The sequence below is a fragment of the Protobothrops mucrosquamatus genome, unplaced genomic scaffold (assembly GCF_001527695.2).
Source record: "Protobothrops mucrosquamatus isolate PMUCROS unplaced genomic scaffold, P.Mucros_1.0 scaffold857, whole genome shotgun sequence".
Lineage (NCBI taxonomy): Eukaryota > Metazoa > Chordata > Lepidosauria > Squamata > Viperidae > Protobothrops > Protobothrops mucrosquamatus.
Genome location: NW_015387112.1, coordinates 107176 through 131015, shown reverse-complemented (window position 1 = coordinate 131015; position 23840 = coordinate 107176). Strand labels below are relative to the sequence as shown.

Genomic DNA, 23840 nt, shown 5'->3' with positions numbered 1-23840 from the left:
GCCAGATCTGACCAGTCAGTCCAGTGCTTCACTAAGACGGCATAATAGCACCAATAATGGAGCTGCAACGAGAGAGGGCCCTGGCTCAGTCTGAACCCTGTGCAACTCCCAAAGAGTCACACCCTGAGGGACCTTGGCCGCATAAATAGGAGGCTGTCATCAGGTTAAATACAACGGCAGGTCTTTGCAAGGCTGACTCCATTCCTGCATCCCTCCACCCCCCACCCACCAGTGCAGAGAGAAAAGGCTTTTAGTTCTCTCTTTTCTAGAGGTGGTCCAACATGGTCTAGAGGGAGTGTCCATCTTTGGAAGGCTCAGCCACTGAAGCAGACCGGGCCGAGCTCAAAGCCAAACTTTTGGTTGGCATCGCCAAAATCCTGAACAGCCACATCAACCAATGGTAGATGCTCCACATGTTGCGTCACTATTTGTAGAACTGTCCGCTCCTGACCTTTGCGAACCTGAAAGTAGAGAAGATAACTTCAAAAGCAAAATCCTGAGAATGTGAAATAATGGCTGCAACAGGGTTTGAAAATGTCTCATCAGGGGCTTCAGAAAAACAGTAGATCAAACATGGTTGAGAAAATATAACTTCTCTTAGTTTGGCAAACATGGACCAAGCAGGCAATGGCTCTAAATTCAGAAAAGTATGGGTATTTTTCTCAGAGTGGAATAGAGAGGAATATTTTATTCTGGTCTTTTAACATGTCTCCCCTATTATGGCTCATATGAGAGCTGGAAAATGCTTTAAAAAAAAGGAAAAAGATGAATGAAAGGGAAAAAGTCATTGAAAGGGTTTTTGGAGCAGATGATTTTCCTTCATGATAATTTTGGAATACTCAAAGTTCCATCTATGAGATGGTGATCTCATAGATCAAGACCTTCACTTTAAGGTCCAAATGTAATCACTGTGAGCTGCAATTCACAGAGTCATTTCATGTTGTGGGGATGAAGATCAAGGAATACTGGAATAGTCAAGAGATAAAAAAAGGTAGAAGAATGCTCTCTCACCTGGCAGCCATCATACAAGGCATGGATGGGAGTATCTGTGCTGTTGTGCATCAACTCCACATCATTGAAAGCCCGAAAATGCAATGCCTTCATGTGGCTGTGGGTGTCAGCTTCATACCAAGCAGCCATATTTTGGCAGAAGAGGGTGAAGTTCTGCCGGGCAACGGCACTCAGCAAGCGTAGGAATGTGAGTTGAGTGACCAGCACAGGATTGCCATCTGCATCCACATAGGAGAACTGGGAAGGAGAAACAGAAGGAGAAGAGAACTGGTGGGTTAACAGAAAGCCACTATGTTCCTTCCAGTCTACACTGCAACCTTCTCACAAATACAGACACAGAGTGGTCATAATTACACTACACACTAAGCCTTTTATGATCTATTGGGTGTGAATCCAGCAATTATACAATGTAAACAATGGTTTAGGTGCATTGTCTGAACCCTGCGGCTGCCAAAAGGGCCAACACAGTCCTAGGCTGCATTAACAGAGGGATAGAATCAAGTGTTACAATGCCTTGGTAAGACAATACTTGGAATACTGCATCCAGTTTTGGTCACCACAATGTAAAAAAGATGTTGAGACTATAGAAAGAGTGCAGAGAAGAGTAACAAAGATGAACAGGGGACTGGAGGCTAAAACATATAAAGAAAGGTTGCTGGAATTAGGTATGTCTAATTTAATGAAGAGAAGGACTAGGGGTGACATGATAGCAGTGACACAATATCTCAGGGGTTGTTACAAAGAAGAGGGGGTCAACATATTCTCCAAAGCACCTGAAGGCAGGACAAGAAGCAATGGATAGAAACTAATCAAGGAGAGAAGCAACCTAGGACTAAGGAGACATTTCCTGACAGTTAGAACAATTACGGTAATCACTGGAACAACTTGCCTCCAGAAGCTGTGAATGCTCCAACACTCCAGCATTGGAGATTTTTAAGAAGAGATTGGACAACCATTTGTCTGAAATGGTACAGGGTTTCCTGCCTGAGCAGGGGATTGGACTAGAAGACCCCCAAGGTCCCTTCCAACTCTTATTCTATTATTCAATCAGTTATAAATCATATCTGAAGAAAGATGGCTTGGCCTTGCATATGGATTTGATACTGCACTGGGCAATGACTTTGATTAACAGAAAATGGGAAATAGTACTGTGTTCCCTTTCCAGATTTCCTCTAGGTATAAAAGCAAGCTTGACAGAATGGAAAATGTTACCTTTTTGCCTCTTTTGAAAGTGCTGAACCAATTTCCTGGTTGCTCCTTGCTCCAGGCGGCAAGTCGTACCTAAAGGCATAGATTTCAAATTGTTGCTCACCTTAGGGTTTTAAATTCAGGTTCCTGAGCCAAGTAACCTGTTTAAGGTGCTAGGCCAATTTACATAGCGTCTGATCTTTTTCCTGATCACCTCTTTAGTGGTCAAGTGAGCTACTTACAGCCTCAAATTTCTTGTCAGGGAATAAGCAGGTTTCTCCACCAGCTGTGAAGTTGCAATAAACTTTGAAGGCATCTCGGTTGCATCCCTGGTTTGGATCAATCCAGTATTCACCTAAAGAATAGTATGTGAACCAGTGCAGAAAGGGTTAGGAAAACCATGAGGAAGTGGTCCCCTCACAATCAGAAAGTTACACTTTTGCAGACTCTCCCTCTTCCCCAATTACCAAAGGCAACACACAGATCTCTTTGGCTCTCAGAATTAGGATAGACAGCACATTGACAGTACATTCTATTCGGAAGTTGGAGTTTCACCTTCAAACTCACCATCTTTGAGATGAGCATGACAAAACTGAAGCTCCTTGCAGACCCGGGCTGGACTGTCCAGAGTGCCCACTGGGCATCGCATTTGCTCCACCTCATCACGTAGAGAGCTCAGGGCTGCCAAGACTTCTGCCAGTCCATCAGCATCAGGATCAATATCCCCCTCCCCTGGAGCATCTCTCTGTTCTTCTATCTCCCAGTCTTGGCGGCTTGTGCGCCTACTTCCCATGGGTATTGGATTCTGCAGTTCAGCAGGGTGGCCCTAGAAGTAGGAAAATGGAAAACAGAAAGAAGACTCAAAAGTGCGTGTACACACATGGCATAAAGTTAGACCTGACAAAGTACTTGGATGGGAGATCACCAGAGAATTCTAAGACTTCAGCCAGGCAGAAAATGTGTAAAACTTCATGGAAATAAGGAAACTGCTTCTGAACTGTTATCATGTATACAGGTCCAGAAAAATGACAGGAATCAAATATGAATCAAAGGAGACCACTTAAATTTATGTTGCCAAAACTCAAACCAAGCCCTTCATTTTTAGCATTTCTTTGAATTTTGTAATGTGTAAAAAATGTGGCTATATATGCAATATTTACATTGCTAGAAATTCACACAGAGATGTATGCATTTTAATATCCATCTCTCCCAATGTGGGAATTTCTGCATGCTTTTATAACCATAACATGTATTATTAAGAGAAAATATAGTAAACATGCGTGCAATGGGAGAAAATGGCTAGAAAAATGCATATAGATACAATACACCTACAAAATATCCCAGAGAAAGCTGTATAGAACATAGGTGAATTTTGTGTAGACCTTGTAGTAAACCATTCACTTACTGGTGGTCCTGGTAGCCCTGGTGGTCCTAGATCACCTTTTGGTCCAATAGGTCCCTGCAGGAAGATGGATCAAGAACTTGGTACCAATGCACACATTCCCTTCTACCACTGGTCATATCTGGAGTTCTGGGAGTAGCAGTTTAGCAATATCTGTAAGCCCAACTCTGCTTGAGTAGCTAGTGTCAGGAGCTAAGCATAATAAGCACCATTCAGAGCCTCCCTTAAGTGCACCTCCCTGCCCATGATTAGAGTAATAGTAATAATACATTATATATCAACCAAGTGTACAATTTGTGATACATTGGTTGCCCTCTGGATTACAGCTATCATCTTTCATTGACCCAGAATTGGAGTTCCTTTATTTATTTATTTATTTATTTATTTAATTTAATTTATATGCCGCCCTTCTCCCGGCGGGACTCAGGGCAGCGCACAACATACTTAAAACCAAAACATATATACAATCCCCCCCTTAAAACCGAATTAAACCAAATTTAAAGTTGCGTCTTCCAAATTCCTAAAAAACCCAGTATAAAATCCACCCTAGGTCAGGTCCGCTTGCTGAAAGAGCNGCTTTAAAGGTGGTAACTAACACCTTAAAGCGCACCCGGAAGGCCACTGGCAACCAGTGCAGCTCGCGCAGCAGCGGTGTCACATGGGAGCGACGAGTCCCTCCCAACACCGCCCGCGCGGCCGCATTCTGGACCATTTGAAGCCTCCGGGTGCTCCTCAAAGGGAGCCCCATGTAGAGAGCGTTACAGTAGTCCAGACTTTCAAAATTAAAGTCCTAAAAATAACAACTCATATGTAGACAACTCTGGTTTAATCTCTTCCTCTTCACGAGCCCTGTAGTATTGGTTGAGACTTACCAAAGAGCCTTTGTTGCCTTTTTCTCCCAGATGGCCCTACGGAAAGACAGAAAGGGTCAACAGGCGAAAGGAGCTCCTGGATATAAGAAGAAGATGGCAAAATAGCGTAAGAGATAATATCCTTTTGCAAGGAAACTAAAGAAATAAAGACAATGTCAGAAAGTATGGATAGGCAACTATAAAATAGTAATAGTAATGGAAATACTGCAAGAACAAATGTTTTTAGATAACCGGGGAAGAACAGAAGAGAGAGAGAGGCAAAGCCACATAAAAGGAAAAATAACCCGGATGTGGGAAAGGGAGGCAAAAGTTGGAGCGTTCCAGAGAAGATCTGACACCAACAAGCCAATATCTTTGGGCATTACTGAGGGGGAGCTTTTGAGGAATTATTTTGGAAGCTATTTAGAATCTTGCACAAAATACTTACCGAGAGGCCAGGAGATCCAGGTGGGCCTGGAGGACCCTGAGGTCCAATATTGCCCTTAGGAGGAGGAAAATGAGTATCAGTATTGCGTGCCTGAGGGGGACTCTTCCCATCCAGACTGGGAAGTCCCACCTCAACCAGGTTCCATCTACTCACAGGGTCACCCTTAGTGCCTGATGTTCCCTGGTTCCCTGGCAGTCCCTGGTCACCTTTTTCACCCATCTCACCTGGAGGGCCAATCAACCCAATGAGTCCTGCATGACCCTAGAAGGAAAAGGGAACTGCTTAGTAAAAAAAAAAAAGATGAAGGAATGATCAAATGAGCACTCTGACAAAGCTGGGAGAGGAGATCTTTGAAACCAGTGTATACTAAAAGGTGGGTGAAAATAGGTATGAGATACTTCACAACATGGAGGCAAGATGTTCTGCACTGTCATTTTGACCAGAAGTATTAAGGAGTGCTGATCTATCTTAATTTTCTGCTGCCTCACTTCAGGAAAAGTGGCTTTTGTTCAGCAAAGTAGCCACCCCATTGCTGAGAAGCTGCTTCTCTTCATTGGAGTACTTCAGTCAAAGTTTTTGAAAGCAAAAGGCCCTTTTAAAGTTATACATTCCCCATCCCTAAACATACATACATACAATCATATTTCTGGATCTTGCCAGAAAAGAGAATTTCTCCAAAGCTAAATAAAGGCTATATTCATACAATGAAAGTTACCATGGTTGCTGCTAATGCTGGGTAGTGATGTAACCTGATAAGCCAGTGGTGGCTATGTTCTCATCAAAGAGCAAGAAGCCATCTTGGCTGAAGCTATCTAGAAGCTGCCTTTTTTTTGTTTGGGGAAAATATTACTTGGGGGAAAGAAAGAATAAGACAGACAAGAGGACCCAGAGCAGTTCTGTATTTATAGGATCCTCTAGGAATTTGCTTTTAAGTTAAGAAGCAAGAAGAGCAGATTAGCACTCTCTTATAAACTTTATTCTGCTCAATATAGTTGGCTGGGGGTGTGTGGTGGTGTTAACTTAATTGAAAGCAACTATGTTTCATATTAAAATTGTGACATAATACACAATTGCTAATGTCTCAGTTGACCTAGGTTAGGGGTAGGCAACCTTGGCTTTTTTATGACTCATGGACTTCAACTCCCAGAATTCCTGAGCCAGCCAACCTAGTTCAGTTTCTATCAACTGTCTTACCTTTTTTGAACAATACAGCTGAACAAGAGTTGTTTAAATTGTGGCTAAAACCACACCCCTACTGGCTGTGTTCATACAACTGTATACACAACACTTTGCTCCAGTTAAGCAGGACATGAGAATAATAGATATTATTCAGTAGATAAGACTGGAAACTCACATCTTTACTTAATACTGGTAGTTTTCTGGTCACAACCCAAATTGGAACTAGAATTTCCATTGCTAAGCAAAGTAGCCATTATGCAAAACATCACGTGACCATATTGCTTAGTGAAGGTGATTCCTGCAGTCCTGGATGCAATGGGTAACCAAGGAGTGCATGGTCATTTGGGAAGGACCTCATACTCATCTACCACTGCTTGATTCTGTCTAGTTCTCTTTTCTTATGATCCATTCAACAAGCTTTCCCCCCCCCAAAAAAAAAAATTAACTTGAGCTGAGATTCTCCATTCTTCAATAGTGCATTGTTCTGTTGGTCCTTTGTGAGTTAACAACATCCTAAAGCAATTCTGTCTGATAGTTGGTGAGCTTCCCCCCACCCCTCCCTGAAAGTACACGTCGCACTGAACACCTCCAGATGTGCTTAACAATCTCCTCTTTAACCTAGTTGAATTATAGCAGTTCTGGGCAGGGAGGCAAATATAAAATCCTCGTTGAGCTACAATCTAAGGCTCATCAGCTTCCAGGGTCATAAATTATGCAAGACCCCATCTAACAGTTACAACAATTGAAAAGGAAGGTTCAAGATTTAACAAGGTAGCTGCAGAAAGAAGAAGCCTTTCTAGGACAAGAGATTATTCAATTGGAGATTGTAAGGTCTTTCATTTTCTACTCAGGCAGGAATAGTTTATTTATGTTTACCTTCTCTCCCTTGTAGCCAGGATCACCTTTGAGACCAGGGAGCCCTGCAGGACCCTATAAGGAGGAGAACAGCTGCATTTAGAATGGAGCTCAAAAAGCACTGCCTGAAAGTCTCACGATAACAGAATAATAGAGTTGGAAGGGACCTCGGGGGTCTTCTAGTCCAACCCTCTTCTCAGGCAGGAAACCCTTATACCATTGCAGACAAATGGTTGTCCAATCTCTTCTTAAAAACCTCCAATGCTGGAGTACTCACAACCTCTGGAGGCAAGTCATTCCACTGATTGTTCTGACTGTCAGGAAATTTCTCCTTAGTTCTAGGTTGGGTCTCTGCTTGGTTAGTTCCCATCCATTGCTTCTTGTCCTGTCTTCAGGTGCTTTGAAGAATAGATTGACCCCCTCTTCTTTGTGGCAGTCCCTTAGATATTGTGTCACTGCTATCATGTCACTGCTACTCCTTTTTTCATTAAGCTAGACATGCCCAATTTCTGCAACCTTTCTTCATGTTTTAGCCTTCAGTCTCCTAATCATCTTTGTTGCTCTTCTCTGCATTCTTTCTAGAGTCTCAATGTCTTTTTTTTATATCGTTGACAACCAAATGTGGTCTTACCAGCATGATAGTCTACCTACCAGAGTAGGTAGACCCAACATTTTCAGCATTTGGATCTTTTTCTTGTTTTTGAAGTTTGCAAAAGTTTAAAGGGCAACATGTATTCCTTGCAGAGGCTTAGACATTCATTTCATCCTTTAGTATCCCTAATTCTTCCTCACTCCAGATGAGTAATGGCCTCATTCACTTTGGGCGTATCACTTAAAATATGCTGTGCAAGGCTGAATATGGTCTTTGGGCCAACAGGAATTGAGCAATCTTACAATAAATGGTCATTTAGAGCTGGAGTCAATAGCAAGCCACAATCCAGTGACACCAGAAGAGTAGGACTGTTACTCATTTGGCCTCCCTTATTCTGATAATTGTTTCCTTCGGATAGGTTCGTTCACATCTATTCTTTGGCATGGCATCGGTTTATAATTTAATCTTGGCTAATTCATTAAAATCGTAAGTAGCAATTCCCTGTGGGAACTGAGCCTTAATCAACCATGCATTTTGGTATAATAACTGCTCAATGAATCAGAATAAGCAGCTGCTTCCCTCACTTCTTTACTTTGAAAAATAATTTGGAAAGGCTATTTTCACTGCTGGACTGTATTGTTTTTTGTTGTTAGAAGGTCCTCCTAACATTGCTCCCAACAATAAATATCCATGTAAGGCCAACACTGAGTAGGGGGGAAAGGGGAAAGTGATTGTGAAAGTGAAAGGGCCTCAGCATTGTTAACTGACAAGAATACCAGGACAAGGCCAGCTGTTGTGCAGAGGCCATTTCTTTTTGCTTACCATGGGACCTGGGGGCCCTGCCTGTCCTGGAGCTCCCAATAAACCAGGTTCACCCTAGAGAAGAAAGAACTTGCAACATTAGCAACAAGAATTAAAAGACTTTTGGAGCTAAAAAGTAAATCTGGGCAAACTCCCCCATTCTCTACCTCATTCTTCTCCCTGTGAAAAAGTCTTTGTTCTATACCCATGCAAAGCTTTGAGAAGGTAACCTTGAAGTGGCTTGCCAAAATCATTGTTGTTGTTGTTGTTTTAGTTGCTAAGTCGTGTCTGACTCTTCACAACCCCATGGATCATAACACACTAGGCTACCCCATCCTCCCTTGTCTCACTGAGTCTGCCCAAACTCAAAATCATTTGCCCTACCTGTTAAAGCCAAACTGTGGTGTTGCTTCATTCCACCTGCCTCTCCAGCAGTTCCAAGAGGAGAGCAGCATGTGCAAAAGTTTATTAGAATTAATAGAATTGACAAAGGGAGCTTTGAGGCTACACAACAAATCAATAAAGGGAGCTGTAGCACCAGTTCTCTTGAAGTATCTTATCAAAAGAAAACCTAACTGCCGTGCATATTAAACTTCTGTATTCGTTTTCACAGTAATGCATCTTAAAAAGAAATTATCCTTTAGAGATACTTTTTATGTGTCTTTTATGGGTCCATTAATATTTTTTTTAAAAAGTCTCAACAAGGCTATGGGTATATGTGGAGTAAAAGCAAGTTTTCAATCACCTTGTAATTTTCTTTTGACTAATAAGGTGACTGTGCAATATTATGTGGTTACTTACCATTATGTGTTCAGTTAGTCTTCTCTCAAAATATATTAAGATGGAGAGCTATTTCCCCCTGCTCTTATTGGAAAAGGGTGGGGAGACAAAGAAAGAAAGAAAGAAAGAAAGAAAGAAAGAAAGAGAGAGAGAGAGAGAGAGAGAGAGAGAGGGAGGGAGGGAGGGAGGGAGGGAGAAAGAAAGAAAGAAAGAAAGAAAGAAAGAAAGAAAGAAAGAAAGGGGAGGGAGGGAAGGAGGGAGGGAGAGAAAGAGAAAGAAAGAAAGAAAGAAAGAGAGAGAGAGAGAGAAAGAAAGAAAGAAAGAGAGAGAGAGAGAAAGAAAGAAAGAAAGAAAGAAAGAAAGAAAGAAAGAAAGAAAGAAAGAAAGAAAGAAAGAAAGGAAGGAGGGAGATTGTTTCTCAATCTGAACAACTTTTAAGATGTGTGGACTTTCTCCTTGTGAACTCCATCAAGTGACAAGATGGTTCAGAACTGTCTGGTAAAAGTTTTTCTGCATATTTCTGATCCAAATTAAGAATTGGTTTTAGAAAATAGCTTAGGCATAACTACCAAGTTCACACAAAATCATTAAATCCAGGATTTTGTCCAATCCTGTTCTAGTTCTTGCTACATCTGGACTTCCTCGAACAGAAATCAGCATGTGAAATTTTTTACAGCTGTGAAATCTTTAGAAACATGCTCTTGAAACATTTTTTTCTCTTAATATACTCCTTTTCATTTAAAAAAAAATCTGATAACAGCATGAGGCATTGAGGAAGTATGGAATTTAAGAGACATATATTTGGTGGAAATGTCATAAAGCTCAACTATTCCGGAAGATGATCCATTATAGGATGAAACATGTCCCGAATGCTAACTTTCCTTTTCTACCAATTACTTAGCTGGTTTTATACATATTTTTCACAAGGATACTTTATGCTTTTTACTGGAAATCACATTTAATTCCTTTATAAATGACAGTTTAAATTCTGAGAGAATGTAATATAGTCTAAAATACATTACATTGGAAAAACAAGTCAGATGTTAGTTTCAGTTTAACTTACAAACTCTTTATGGAGTACAATTCTGTACATGCCCTGCCATTACATCTGAACTTTGGGTTCTCTTAAAATACAGATTCTAAACTCTTTTCATTATTTTTATAAGTTTCTTATCTAATCTAAAGTTTGATTTCAATAATCGTTAAAAACAAGTTTTGAAATTCCTAGAATGGTAAAATGGTCATGAAACTATCTTCATATTTGTTTTAATCCAAGTTAATATATCCGGATAAAAGTAAGATGTTTCTTCCAGTTGAATAGTTCGTGTTGTCCTTTAATTTTATCTTTAATGTTACTCTGCAAACTTTTCCATGTAACATATGTACTTTATGATATTTATTTATTTGTCTTTTTCCTCTTTTCTTTTAAAATAAACAAAGAGAACAATGAATAAATTAAAGGTTTTCTTAACTAAAAGGTGCAGATCATGATGTACTGTAAAACTGGATCAGAATTTGCCAAGAAGAAATTCTTTAATCATTACTCACTAAGCCATATAAAATAAATGGCCTATAAACATAAGGAACAGTATGGGTGCATCTAAGGGAACTCCATGCTCAGCTGGAGCTTTCTTTGATGTCTTCACTGCTTCATTTCCCTCAGCCGACAATGTGAACAACTTTAAAATGCTGTGTGCCTCCCTTCTGAGGCACCAAAAGCTCTTTTGAACTACAGCCACTCATTTGAAAGGGATCTAATAAATGACCCTGGAGATAGTCCATTCATTCCGTAAAATGAAGTTTGTTCCAAAGAATAGAATATTTCTCCACCACCTTTCCAACCTTATTATTCCTTGCCCAAGTCTTCTAGAGTTAGAAAGAGATTTTCTAATTTTTCAACTAAATCCACCTGCTAGTGGTTCAAAGTTCATTGCTTCTGGTCCTCTATTTTTAGACTGAAGAACAAAGGCTCACCTTCTCCTCAAACTCTTTTCACACTTATAAAAAAACTTGCTTTTCTGCCTTGGAACTTTATTGCTAATGTTTGCATTCTTCTCCGTGCAACATGATATTGCGTTGATTTGCAGCCTATTCTCCTTCATCCCTCTGTCAGCCATTTGCCAAGAACTGAAGATACTCACTGCTGCACCAGGAATTCCACGCAGACCTTCTGAACCAGATTGGCCTGGAGGTCCTTGTGGGCCCACCGGTCCCATTTTCCCTGAGGGACCCTCTGTACCAAATTCACCCTAGGGGCAGAGAGAAAAAGAGAGAGGAAAAACAGTCATTTATATAGAAATATTTAATTATTTCAAGATTGTCCAATGGTTATACACTATTTTCATGGAGCAGATGGCTTTAAAGAATACTAAGTTAATTTGACTTATTTTGCTTTTTGAGCTGAAGGATAGAGGTGGCTATTGTAGAATGAGTTCCTGTATAGGATGTTTTGTTGTCAAGAACAACAAGCCCATCTCCTATGCATACATATGTACAGAAAGTAATTAGATTGACAACTGAATGTTATTTCTTCCAATATACTTGAGGGGCTATGTGGCAGAGGCTGCAACATGGTGTTTCTCAATCTTAGCAATTTTAAGATGTATGGACTTCAACTTCTAAGTTTGGAAGTTGACAAAGTCCACACATCTTAAAAGTTGTTCAGATTGAGAAACAATGGGTGTATCTTCCGGCACAGAAATGCCACTGCTACTTTTCAGAATCTTTTGTCTTAAATATTTGCCTCACCTCAGTCCAGCCCTGCAGGGAACATTGATAGTGGAATAGGTGGGGGGGGGGGGAACAAACAAAAGAAGAGAGAAACTAGCATTCCTTTATTGGATATCAGAATAAAATTAGCTTGGTTTCTGTCACCTTGGTCCCTTTCTCACCCTGTCGACCTTCACGTCCAGCTGGCCCAAAAGATCCCTGGAACAGAAAAAATGAAGTCCCTGCATAAATCACTTGGATTAAGTTCTTGTGGTTTAACATTTTTACCCTTCTTCTAGACAACACTTAATTCTGTTTATATTCCCAATTTTATTAAATAAACATGTTAAATTTTGTTCTAACCATAAGCTTATGCAAAAATTAAACAACTTGCTATCACTTTCAACAAAAATCAGGCAAATCACACATAATAAAATGGACAGCATATTAGAGAGGAGCCATCCCCATGGAGTAGAAATATATATATATATAAATAATTCACATGGATTGTTATGAATATTGTATTTTATTCAGACAATTAAAGAGAAGATGAGAATTCATATACATTTGCTTAACTTTAAGCAAAGCCAATAAAAAAAATATTATTTTCCAAGTCAACCTCAACCTTCTTTGTAAGCAGGACAAAATATGCCTTTTTTTTTTGAAGGATTCTTTTCATTTAAACAGCTCAGAAATACAATATAAAATAATCAGGACCAAGAAAGAAAAGTTACATATTTTCTATTTCATCTAATATATTGGAGAGCATGTCTCTTAATTCTGGAATTTCTGCTGAAGGAGAGAACATAACATTTATTTCCAAGTGAGCTTCTGATGTGAAATTGCAAATGCATGATTTTGTCTATGCATTTTAATATTGGTTCAGCTTTTTTACAAGAAATATTTTCCACTTATGGAAAAGGGAGCGGGACTGGGAGGGAGGATGATCAAACAGAATTTCTGTTTTCATAGTATCCATTCTGTTTTATTGGCTGTATCATAGGGCAATATTTGGCTACATCATTTTATTCTGGCAGATTTTTTTATAAAAAAATCCTTAAAAAACATTGTGAAAATGTTTTCTTTCGGGACTTTTTTTAATATAAGGAGCATTTGTATATAGCTTCTCATAAGTGTATTTTCAATGTGAATTCCCCAAGAAATTCATTTTGTTTTATTTTTGCAAATTACCTTGTTTTCCTTTATTGCATAATTATCCAGATGCAGGCTTTCTTGAAAGGATATTTCCCCATTTTTTTAAAGAACAAATCAAATTACCATCTTTTGGCTAAGAGGGCTCTTGTGCCACAAATATCACATCTTTAATCTATGCCCAATTTTCCTTTAACTGTTTTATAGCCCATCAAGAAAGTAGTTAATAAGATTTTCAACTAATGTATAAACATAGCATTTCCCTGTGCTTGGTTACTGTGGGTTGTGCTTTACAGTCTTTGCTTTGAGTTATGAGATGTTCCTCTGTTATTTTGGTTTAATTGTCATCAAATTGAAAGTAGATCGTGAAGCAGAGATTGATGAGGTGCATGATTATGGGTATTTCAATCTTAGTGTATTGGGTTAGGTCGAGCGTGTTGTGTTGTACTGCTGCCATCGATTTTTTTCACTAGGTTCAGATTTAGGGATATAAAGAGTGCTGTGACATCAAATGAAACTATACTTTCTCTTTTCTTCTGTTTTTAGGCCTTTGATTTTTTTTGGAGGTACTGTGGTGGGAAGTTGATAGAATATTCACTCCCCTCTGAGATGTCCAAGCTTTTTTGTTCTTTACCTATGTTGCATGTTGGAGTCCCTAATAATGATATAATTGGATGAACAGATTTGTCGGATTTGTGTATTTTGGAACGTCTATAGAAGCATAGGAGGAATGGGTCTACTGTATTTCATCTACCACTGTTCTTCTTTTGTGAATTGACCTTTTTTGGTTAGGTCATTAAAGGTTCTCTTGACCGGGTCATCTAGTTTCTCTATTGGGTTGGTGCTTATTGGAATGTAGGTTTCTTTGTCCTCCAAGACTTTGGGTTTTTTGTATATATTGTGTGGTGTCCATGATACCTATAGTTCAATATTTGTCTGTTGGGAAGATGGTGATGGTTTGGTCCTTCTTTAGATTTTTGAGTGCTGCTCAGTCCTGTTTCGAGCTGCTTCTGATTCGTGATCTGGTCTGTGGTATTATTGTCCGTTTTATGTTTTCTTGCATCTCTGTGGCAGGTCCTGTGTTTTTAAATCCCGTTTCTAAGGCTATAAAGAATTCTAACTGATTAGCATTGTTTAGGGTATGTCTATATCTATCACTGGAAGTGAGAACTGCTTCCTCCCTTTTGGTCTTCTGGAAGGGTATTAAAAACCTGGCTTTGCCAGCTGCCTGGGCCCCCGAGGGGAGCACTCACTGCTGGAGGTGGCTGATGAGGTAAAAAGACCTCATCCCTGTCCTGTCTGGCTTTTAACAATGTTAAGGTTTTTTTTAGTATATTGTGGTTCTTAATAATATTTTAACTTTGTGTTGTTTTAATCTTTTAACTCTTTTTCACTTGTTTTATAACCTGTAAGCTGCCGAGGGNGAGAGAGAGAGAGAGAGAGAGAGAGAGAGAGAGAGAGAGAGAGAGAGAGAGAGAGAGAGAGAGAGAGAGAGAGAGAGAGAGAGAGAGAGAGAGAGAGAGAGAGAAAGAGAGAAAGAAAGAAAGAAAGAAAGAAAGAAAGAAAGAAAGAAAGAAAGAAAGAAAGAAAGAAAGAAAGAAAGAAAGAAAGAAAAAAGAAAGAAGGAAGGAAGGAAGGAAGGAAGGAAGGAAGGAAGGAAGGAAGGAAGGAAGGAAGGAAGGAAGGAAGGAAAGTTATACTTGGGGTCTTTTTGCAGGATATTGTTCTGCAGTGGACTGTACTCATTTAAGTTCAGGTATCTCTTTGCTTCCTGGGGAACACTTGAGCAGTTTGTTTTGGAGTTTGATTTCCTTTTTTCAACTTGTCTTAGAAATGTAGTCTTGATGGTGGTTGCCAGCATTTTTGTGTATTCTGGGGTCAGTTGTTCTTGAGGAGTGCTGGTATTTGAGCACCCACAATCATTAGCTGCATCACTTTTCAGCCATTTTGTTGAGCTACTTTCCATCCAGTTGTGCTGTTTATTGGCTATTTGTATCTGATACTGGTAGGCAGAGAATGCCGTCACAGGCATTCATCCAGAAAGAACAGTTGTTACTTGAAGGTTTGTTTATGTATATGTAAGTCCCAACTTACCCTCTTCCCTGGTGGCCCAGGAGGACCTGGTTCCCCAAAAGCTCCAAGTGGACCCTAAACAAAATTAGAAAAATAAAACAAATTAGTATTATTTCTAAGGACATCATTTGGGAAAGCACATGTTATAGTGTACAGAGAAATTTTCCTGATGCCGTAACATGGTCTGATGTAGATCAAATAGAAAAAAAATGTCCCTGACTGCAATGAAACTTAAGTTATACTTGATTGGATTGATATAAGATTCCTGATATATATAAATATGCCACTACACATGAATGCAGTGTTTCTACTTGTGACCATTGTTATTTGGATCAGTAGATGTGACTTTTAAATATACATCAACATTAATATTTTACGAGACACCATTCTAACATCAAAATGCTTTTAACATTTTGATGGGTTTCAACTATTTTCATTTTAGGTTTCCCATATTATTTATATTATATTATTTTATTACATTTGGAAATTTCCCTGACTCCCAAATCCCACCTTACAAATTTAAAAATTGTAAATTCAGGAGAGGAAACAAAATTGTCAATTCTATTTGCATACATGTAGATTCATATCCCATATATAAGGATGGGATCTGAACTGTCTATAACTAATCAGAAAAAAAAGTTGAGAATTGGTGAAGATTCCACCAATATATGACAACTGTGAAAAAAAGCAAATTCATACCAGGCAACCTTTGAAAAGAAATGAAAAATAAAACTGCCAATACTGTAATGTCTTTATGTATTACATTCAAATCTAGAATAATATATCATTCTGGTAACCAATTTTGAAAAAGGGTAATAGAGATGGAAAAAGTACAGATGAAAGCAATCAAAACATGTGTGAGATAGAGCAAGTGAATACTTTTCACATGTGAAAACATAATTTGAGATTATTTAGTTTGGCAAAGAAGGATAATGGGGAAAATATGGTCAGGATATATAAAATCATGCATGCTATAGAGAAAGTGGACTTTCATATATATGGACCTAACCCACTATTCATTTTCAAGATGATATGTGAAGCACAGAAAATATATAAGAAATTGAAGGGAAAAGAAACTAAGGATATAAAATAAGAACAAAACGAAGGGAAATAAAGCTAAATTTAATTCACATCATACACTTTTTATACTCTTCTGTTCTTGCAAACTGTTCTTGTTTCAACCATATCTCCAGTCACTACATACCTTTTGTTGTGTAGACTTCAGCTCTCTATTTTTGAGGATCTTGTCAACTTCATTCAACAGGCTTTCCTTTCCTCTCAACCCATTCACGCTCTATATATTCATTTTGCAATTCAATCTTCACTGATTTTCTCTGTATGATCAAACCAACTCAGGGTACTTCAGTGGTGGGATTCAGCCAGTTAGCACCACTTCGGCAGAACCAGTAGCTAATTTTTTGTTGCCCAGGCCCAGAATGGACTTCCAAAGGTGGCATCCACACAGAGTACCGGTTGTTCACATATTTGAATCCCACCACTGGGGTACTTCTCTTGTACCAATCATCCACTTTTGTATTCAAATCATGTTCATTGAGCACTCATTTGTTCTTGACCCCTCTCTCTTTTTGCCTTCTTCCCTTCAGCATTCTACTTAGTTTTATGTTTCTTCTGACGTTCCCAACTCTTTCTTCCAGTGATCAAACTGGATAGAAGCAGAGTCTTAAAAACATTTTCACTTCTTTTGACAAAGAAATATTCCTCACGACAGATCACATGCTATCCATTATTTTTTTTAATATCTGAACATTTCTCCATCCATTTTGCCGTTTTTAATGAATATTTCACCAACAAGACACACAAATTCATCTCTCTTCACCAATTTTTCCATGATTTATGAAAAAGGTGCAATGTTTTGCTCCATTTTATCTGTCTAATACAACCACCTTGACTTGAAAATCTTCACAGGCTACTTCACCATAACTAAATCACATCAATATTTTAACATTTTTCATAGCATTCATAGCATTCAAAGCAGTTTTTGACTTATTGCTTTCATTCCCTTACAAACCTTTAACATCCTCTTTTCCTCTTTCCCTTATTTCATTTTCATTCCAAACAATTTCATTAGTTTTATTCTTAATTCTACTTACTCTGCTGGAGACTTCTTGTTTGGCTCTCTTCACCCACTTCAAATCACATTTTTATTTCTTTCAAAATTACTTTGTATTTTTTCTATTTTTTCTAAACAGCCATATCTCTATGAAAAAGCTTACATATATCTTACTCATTCATGCCCCGGTCATCTCCTGTTTGGGCTATTGCAATGCACTTCAACGAACCGCATAAAAAACAATTGCTACCAGCCTGCCTTCCATTGAGGTCTGTATAGGGCACGAGCAAGAAATAGGGCTGTGAAAATATCTACAGACTCCTCACATCCTGGACATAAACTGTTTCAACTTCTTCCCTCAAGGCGATGCTAGGGAATTGCACGCCAAAACAACTAGACACAATTCCCCCCCCCAATGCTATCACTCTGCTAAAGAACTAATTCCCACAACACTGTCAAACTACTTAGTAAAGCTGTATTACTATGATACTCCTCATCTTTACTATTACCTATCTCCTTATCTTCTTATGACTATAACTTTGTTGCTTGTATCTTATGATTTATATTGTTTTATTTAGTATCCTAGTATGATGTATGTTGTTTGCTTATCTAGTATCCTATAACTACCACTAAGTGTTGCATCTTATGATTTATGATGAATGTGTTGTATCTTATGATTTATGAATGTATTTTTATGTTGATTATGATCATGATTTATCACTGCTGCTTGTATGTACACTGAGAGCTTATGCACTGGAGACAAATTCCTTGTGTGTCAACCACACTTAGCCAATAAAGAATTCTATTCTATTCTATTCTATTCTATTCTATTCTATTCTATTCTATTCTATTCTATTCTACTCTACTCTACTCTACTCTACTCTACTCTACTCTACTCTACTCTACTCTACTCTACTCTACTCTACTCTACGTGTGGCTACCCTTGAAAGTATCCGGAAGCTTCAGCTGGTGCAGAATGCAGCCACATGAACAATTTTGGGTGCCCAAAGAAGGGTGCATGTTACACCTTTGCTTTTCAAACTGCATTGGGTGCCAATTTGCTTCCAGATCTAAGTTAAGGTGTTGGTTGAGACCTATAAATCCTCACATGACATGGGGCCAGGCTACCTACAGAATCATCTTCAGAGAGGCGGGGAAGGTATGTTATCGACCCCTTCAGTTAAGAAACTCTGACTGGCAGAGACTAGGAAGAGAGCCTTCTCTGCCATCCCCACACATGATGGAATATTCTCTCCACTCTGGAGATAAGGCCCTCACTCTCCTGGCCTTCTGTAATGGAATGAAAACATAGCTCTGCAACCTCACATGGGGAGCTCAGAGGAGCACATAGCCACGAGGCTGGCTAGTGCCCTGAAAGCTCTTCATCTTCTAATTAATTTTAACAGTCATCCTTGCCTTATAAATGTTTAACTTTTATACTGTTTTTATATTTTAATATTTTATTGCCCATTGCCCAGAGCCCCTCTCCAAGGGAGATGGGTGGTTCAAAAATGTGAAAAACAAGTAAATACATAAGTACATAAATTAATAAATAAAGCCTCAATATATACTGTTGTTATTGAGACATGATAAATACTCTTTTTTTTGGCAAACGTGAACAACACTATTCCTACAGAGTAGAAGCTATAGTTTCCCCACCAAGAATGTTTTCTATACTTACTGGAAGTCCTGGATCACCCACATCACCTTTCTCACCAGAAATTCCATCTAGGCCCTGCACAGAAGTGGCAAATCAGATTCTGAGTACAGAGAATACAAATGGGACCTGCAACACAATATTGTAACATGGACTGCTACAATTCAGAGCTTCAGTCTCTTAATTTGTCATACCTTCTTCCTTCTACACACCACATTGTGCTTTCCCATTCCAACTTGAAATAAGAGTCTCTAGTCATTGAATATGCTCACACCTCATCAGGATATTTAGGGAGCTTTACCCATAGAACCTTTTCCTAAACTATTCCTAAAGTTCTAGCTCCAAAACCCTTATATCAGGAATATAATTAAAACCTTTTTATTATTCACATCAAGAAACCTTTGCAGATTTTGCTGAACTGCAATTACCACAAAAATTAATCACTGGACCTGCTGGATTCAGCTGCTGTTAGCATTAGTTTAGCGACACCTGGAAGGCCACAGGTTCTGCATCCCTCTTCTATGTGATTATTCACCCCAACTTAAAAAGGAGCCAAGCTCTTGTCTCTCCTTGCATCCAACTAAAGCTATGATTGATTATAAATCTAAAAACAGTAGCTCCTCCCGTAGGAGTTGGAAAGATAAACAAACAATTCCTAGATGCTGAACTGAGTGCCTAACAGTGAACTCTCTTTTTATGACCCTGTAATCTCTTAATTTGGGGTCAAGTTGGGGCAGCCCCTAACCGCTAACTCTCTCAAGAAAAAAGAGCAAACTGTAGTGTAACTTTCATATAATTAAAGTTATGAAAGATAAGATTTGAGTAGGATCCCAGTCTGGGATTCCTCTTTTCCCTAAAAACAAAACAAACAAACAAAAAAAAAAGCTGTAGCTTTCAAACTTTTCCCCCCTACTTCTTACCCCAATAAATTCTTTCCTAAAGCTGGAAATGAAATTTGACAATGTTGTGACTCAGTTCAAAGCTGATACTTACAGGAGGACCAGGCTCTCCAGTTGGGCCCGGGTCACCAGGGAATCCTATCGGACCCTGTGATGGAGAAATGCAGGAAGACATAAATATCAGAAAGTACCAGGTCTCCAAAGATGAAAGGAAACTATTCCCTCACAAGCCTAAGTGACTATGTCAGTTGGTCTTGTTTATGGATTTCTAGATCTCCTGAATTTAAGATCTGAATTGAGAGAACACCATCTAGAATTATCCCAACTACGCTAGAGGATTGCAACTGACAGCCATGTGGTCCCTTCCCATTTTATCAATTAATTAATTGATATTAAACAACTGATATTAATCAGTTAATATCAATTAACTTTACGTCACTACAAAATGAGAGTGCTCAACTCAGCTATCCATTCAAAGTAGCCATGAAATCTTTCCTGGAAGTTGCTATAGAACTGGATAGTCAATAAGGCCATCGAATCATTTTATGTATCATTTTAGATGGATCTGACATATCTTTTCATACAAGAGATAGGACCAAATAGCTGTTGCCACTTTGACATTCAGAAATCATTAGCTCACCAGGTTCCCTTTGGATCCATCTTCTCCTGGGGGGCCTTTTTTTCCAGGTGGCCCTGCTGCTCCAGACTGGCCAGAATCTCCTTTTTCACCAACATCACCTTTCACTCCCTGTGAATGCACACACGGATATAACCCAGAGTCTCCTACCATTGTGGTGGGAGACTCCCACCAGAGTATATTTTCATTCAATCATCCTTAGTATTAAGCTGCTCACTTAATCGAAGAGAGGGGAGATCAATTAATCAAGTGACCCCACACTTCAGAGATTTATTTAGTATAGGGAGACATTGGGTTCCAAGTAGCATGCCCTACTAAGAACAGGGAAGGAGCACCACATTTGAAATCTTCTCAAAACTTAGAAGCTCACCTGTTGGCCTGGGTCCCCTGATGGTCCAGGATCCCCTGCTTCACCTGGCTCACCCTTGTAGATAGAGACAGAATAAAGAGTGAATCTTTAACCTAGCCATGTTGCAGTTCCAGTTCTTATTTGAGACCAGTTTTCAGAAATGCACATTGACACATACTAAAATGTACCCATGCATTTTTAAAAACTGGACTTTCTCAATGTACCTGTGAACCACTTCATTGGTCTTTGCCATGCTGCCTGCCATTTTTCTTTTTTTAAAAAATATTTTATTTGAAAGAGAGAGAGAGTGAACATTTTTATTAGCCATACAGACTATTATTTTTTTAATGTGAAAACTTGTAATACACTCCCAACATTCTCCAAATCACAGAACAAGGATGAAAGTTTCTAATCAAGAGAAGGCTTTTCTGATTAAAAACTGTCCCTGAGACAAGATTCAGCTTGTGGTATATCCTGGAACTCCAGGGGTGCCTATAAGTCATTGGATTTAGATTGCACTTTTTCGTGCGGCTGCTGATAAAAACAGGATCGCCAACATGATCGCCAACGTCCGATAACAGATATGGCACAAGAAGAAGAAGAATATACACAAAGCAAATGTATATTATGAAGAATTTTGTTATCCTATCTATGGACATGCTCTGCAAGCTAATTCTTCCTCTCCCTGTTGATAGCCAAAGCACATGTCAAGAAGGGAGATACACCAACCTCTCGATATTTTCAGCTTCCACCATACTCTCTTCCCTTCCTATTTGCTACCACGCTGAATTTGTTTCCTCTTGAATAACTCAAAGCTCCATGCATCTGCTGCTAGCTAAATTCTAGGCTGCCAGAGAAAAGAGTCTGTATGCAAATATTACAGGGAAATTACAACCTTCCGTCCCCTTGCAGAGATGTGGATATAGTGAGGAAAATGCTGAGGCCCATAGTGTTGGTTCCAATACCATCACATAGTGACAGGCCATTAATTCATTGGCTTTATATTTTAATGCAAACTTATCTCATTTGCATTTTTTCAAGCCAGCAGAAGAACTAAAACACAAATCTCCTTCGTGGTACACTCTTTTTCAAATATTGCAGTGCCATTTTCAAATAAAAGATAACATATTGACGAAACAAAAAGGTGTCCCAAAATGTGGATAGAATGGAAGTAGTATTTCAAAACGCACATGCATCTTACAAGAAAGGCATGCGAATTTTCATGCATATTTTGAGAGGGAGGGTGAAAAGAGATCGCAAACTAATATAGAAATGGGATAGAAAGAATAAACAGCACAATCTAGCCTCACAGATTCCCTCTTTCTGCACTGCAACTGCCTCCCCTCAGGAGAAATCCCAAATTTCCCCGATGCTGACACCAAATGCTTCATATCCCTTAGCCCCTGTTGGCTGAAGTCACCTGTATATCACAGGGGTTACCCCTCCACCTGAAATATCGTCTCAGGCCTCACCTTTTCACCAACAGCACCAGGCTGGCCTATCCCACCACGCTGACCTTGTGGGCCCTGAAATAAAAAGACACACAACAACTAGTTCAGAGAAATCACCCAGTCCGGAGTGTTAACTCGTAAACCAATTATTTAATCAATCAATTCATAGCATTCTCTTCCATCCAACTTGTCATGTGTCTGATTAACGAAACACTTCAAAGGACTTTCAGGCATATTTTTATCCTAAAAGCATTTATTAAGGTTACAGAGATGTCAGTACGGCATGGTGGAAATGCTTAGATCTGAGATTCTTTTCCGTTGCATTACATTCCAGGCATTTTTCCCTCTCCTATTTTGGGGTCATGGTTCACATCTCTCAATTAACTTGGAAGATGTGATTTACTTCCGGTTTCTTTTTCCCGGGCTTTCCCTATTCTCCTCCCCTTTCACTGTTGCCTGATTTAACTATAAAAATACCAGACAGTTCTGCATATTGTCAAAGCAAGAATATACAGTATTTGCAGTGCTGACACAACTAATATTACTTGCATTTAATATCTGAAGCCTTGTTGTTTTTAACTCATCCGCTTTTGTCTTATGCCATAGCTCCAGACCAAATAACTCACTGACATTTATCATCTTTGGACTCTATGAGATTTAATACCCAGAGCATTTCCTGACACCAAACTATGCTTCTCTTTCTCCATATAGGGAGCTTCATGCATATCAGAAGGCCCTACAAATTAATGGATGCTGCTGAGCCCAGGCACTTACTTAAATTGATTTTCAAGGGTCCTCATATGATTACTTGACATGCTGCATTACCTAGGCATCTACCTGCTCAATAGCTACAGCTATTGAGGTCTCTTGGGGATGCTTTCTCGGTGGGACCATTCATCCATCAAATTAGCACATCATGGAGACACATGGTGCTATGCTTAGCAGTTGTTCTATTTCCATGGATCTGCTTTTGAGCTGCTATTTATAAAGGGAAGACTGAATTTGTTTTATGACTGTATTAATTTTTTCTGTCTCTATCAGTTAAATCTATATGCTAGGTTTATTTCAATATCCATTAGCCTGTTTAATTTACTTCTTAATTTTCTATTCTGTCTTTCAATCTGCAAGGATCCCCAGGAGCATCCATGCTTTATGGTTCTGATTATATTGCATCTAAAACTATTAGAATGAGTAATGGCATAAAACCCAATCAATAAATGAAAAAAAAAATGTGGTCACCGTAACCATAATTGTTTTGAAACTGTTATAAAGTCAATGGATGCAGATCAATGGATGCAGATCATTTCCATTTAGAAGATTGCTCAATGTGCAATGTACTGTATATATTACACAACAGCCTTTATATAAAATGAGCATATGAGCTCAGCACTCTGAATAAATGTCCTGGTCTATGACTTGGAACATAACTGGAATATGGTTCAATGTGGTAAATTGGAACTATACAGATATTTGGAATTTTATCTTCTCCGCGATATTTTCATATTCAACCAGCAATACTCCATAGTATGTGTTCTCAATAGTCCAACTACATTTATACTACTCATCAGGGCTTTTTTTCAGCCGGAACGCGGCGGAACCGCGTTCCGGCACCTTTTTCCGGGCCGGCCGCACCGGAAATAGCCCCTCCCACACCGGAAATAGCCCCTCCCAAATTTTACTTGCATTCCTGTTCTCTAAAGGGGCGGTCCTAGGGTTTGATGAGGGCGTGGCCAGG

General features: G+C 39.1%; 1 protein-coding gene across 1 annotated transcript in view; it reads right to left on the bottom strand.

Annotated features, from left to right (window-relative positions):
• Positions 1-217: 217 nt before the first annotated feature.
• The window catches only part of LOC107290209 (collagen alpha-1(XI) chain-like), a 124777-nt gene continuing 101154 nt past the window's right edge, over positions 218-23840 (bottom strand). The window contains exons 46-64 of the mRNA XM_029284705.1: positions 22127-22180; positions 20676-20729; positions 20309-20416; positions 19763-19816; positions 18794-18847; positions 15063-15116; positions 11982-12035; positions 11249-11356; positions 8349-8402; positions 6956-7009; positions 5054-5161; positions 4901-4954; positions 4474-4509; positions 3605-3658; positions 2767-3025; positions 2442-2554; positions 2224-2292; positions 1012-1248; positions 218-461 (exon numbers count right to left, since the gene is read on the bottom strand). Of these exons, the coding sequence (XP_029140538.1) occupies positions 315-461; positions 1012-1248; positions 2224-2292; positions 2442-2554; positions 2767-3025; positions 3605-3658; positions 4474-4509; positions 4901-4954; positions 5054-5161; positions 6956-7009; positions 8349-8402; positions 11249-11356; positions 11982-12035; positions 15063-15116; positions 18794-18847; positions 19763-19816; positions 20309-20416; positions 20676-20729; positions 22127-22180 (1725 nt within the window). The 3' untranslated portion in view covers positions 218-314. The remainder of the gene's footprint in view (positions 462-1011; positions 1249-2223; positions 2293-2441; positions 2555-2766; positions 3026-3604; positions 3659-4473; positions 4510-4900; positions 4955-5053; positions 5162-6955; positions 7010-8348; positions 8403-11248; positions 11357-11981; positions 12036-15062; positions 15117-18793; positions 18848-19762; positions 19817-20308; positions 20417-20675; positions 20730-22126; positions 22181-23840) is intronic.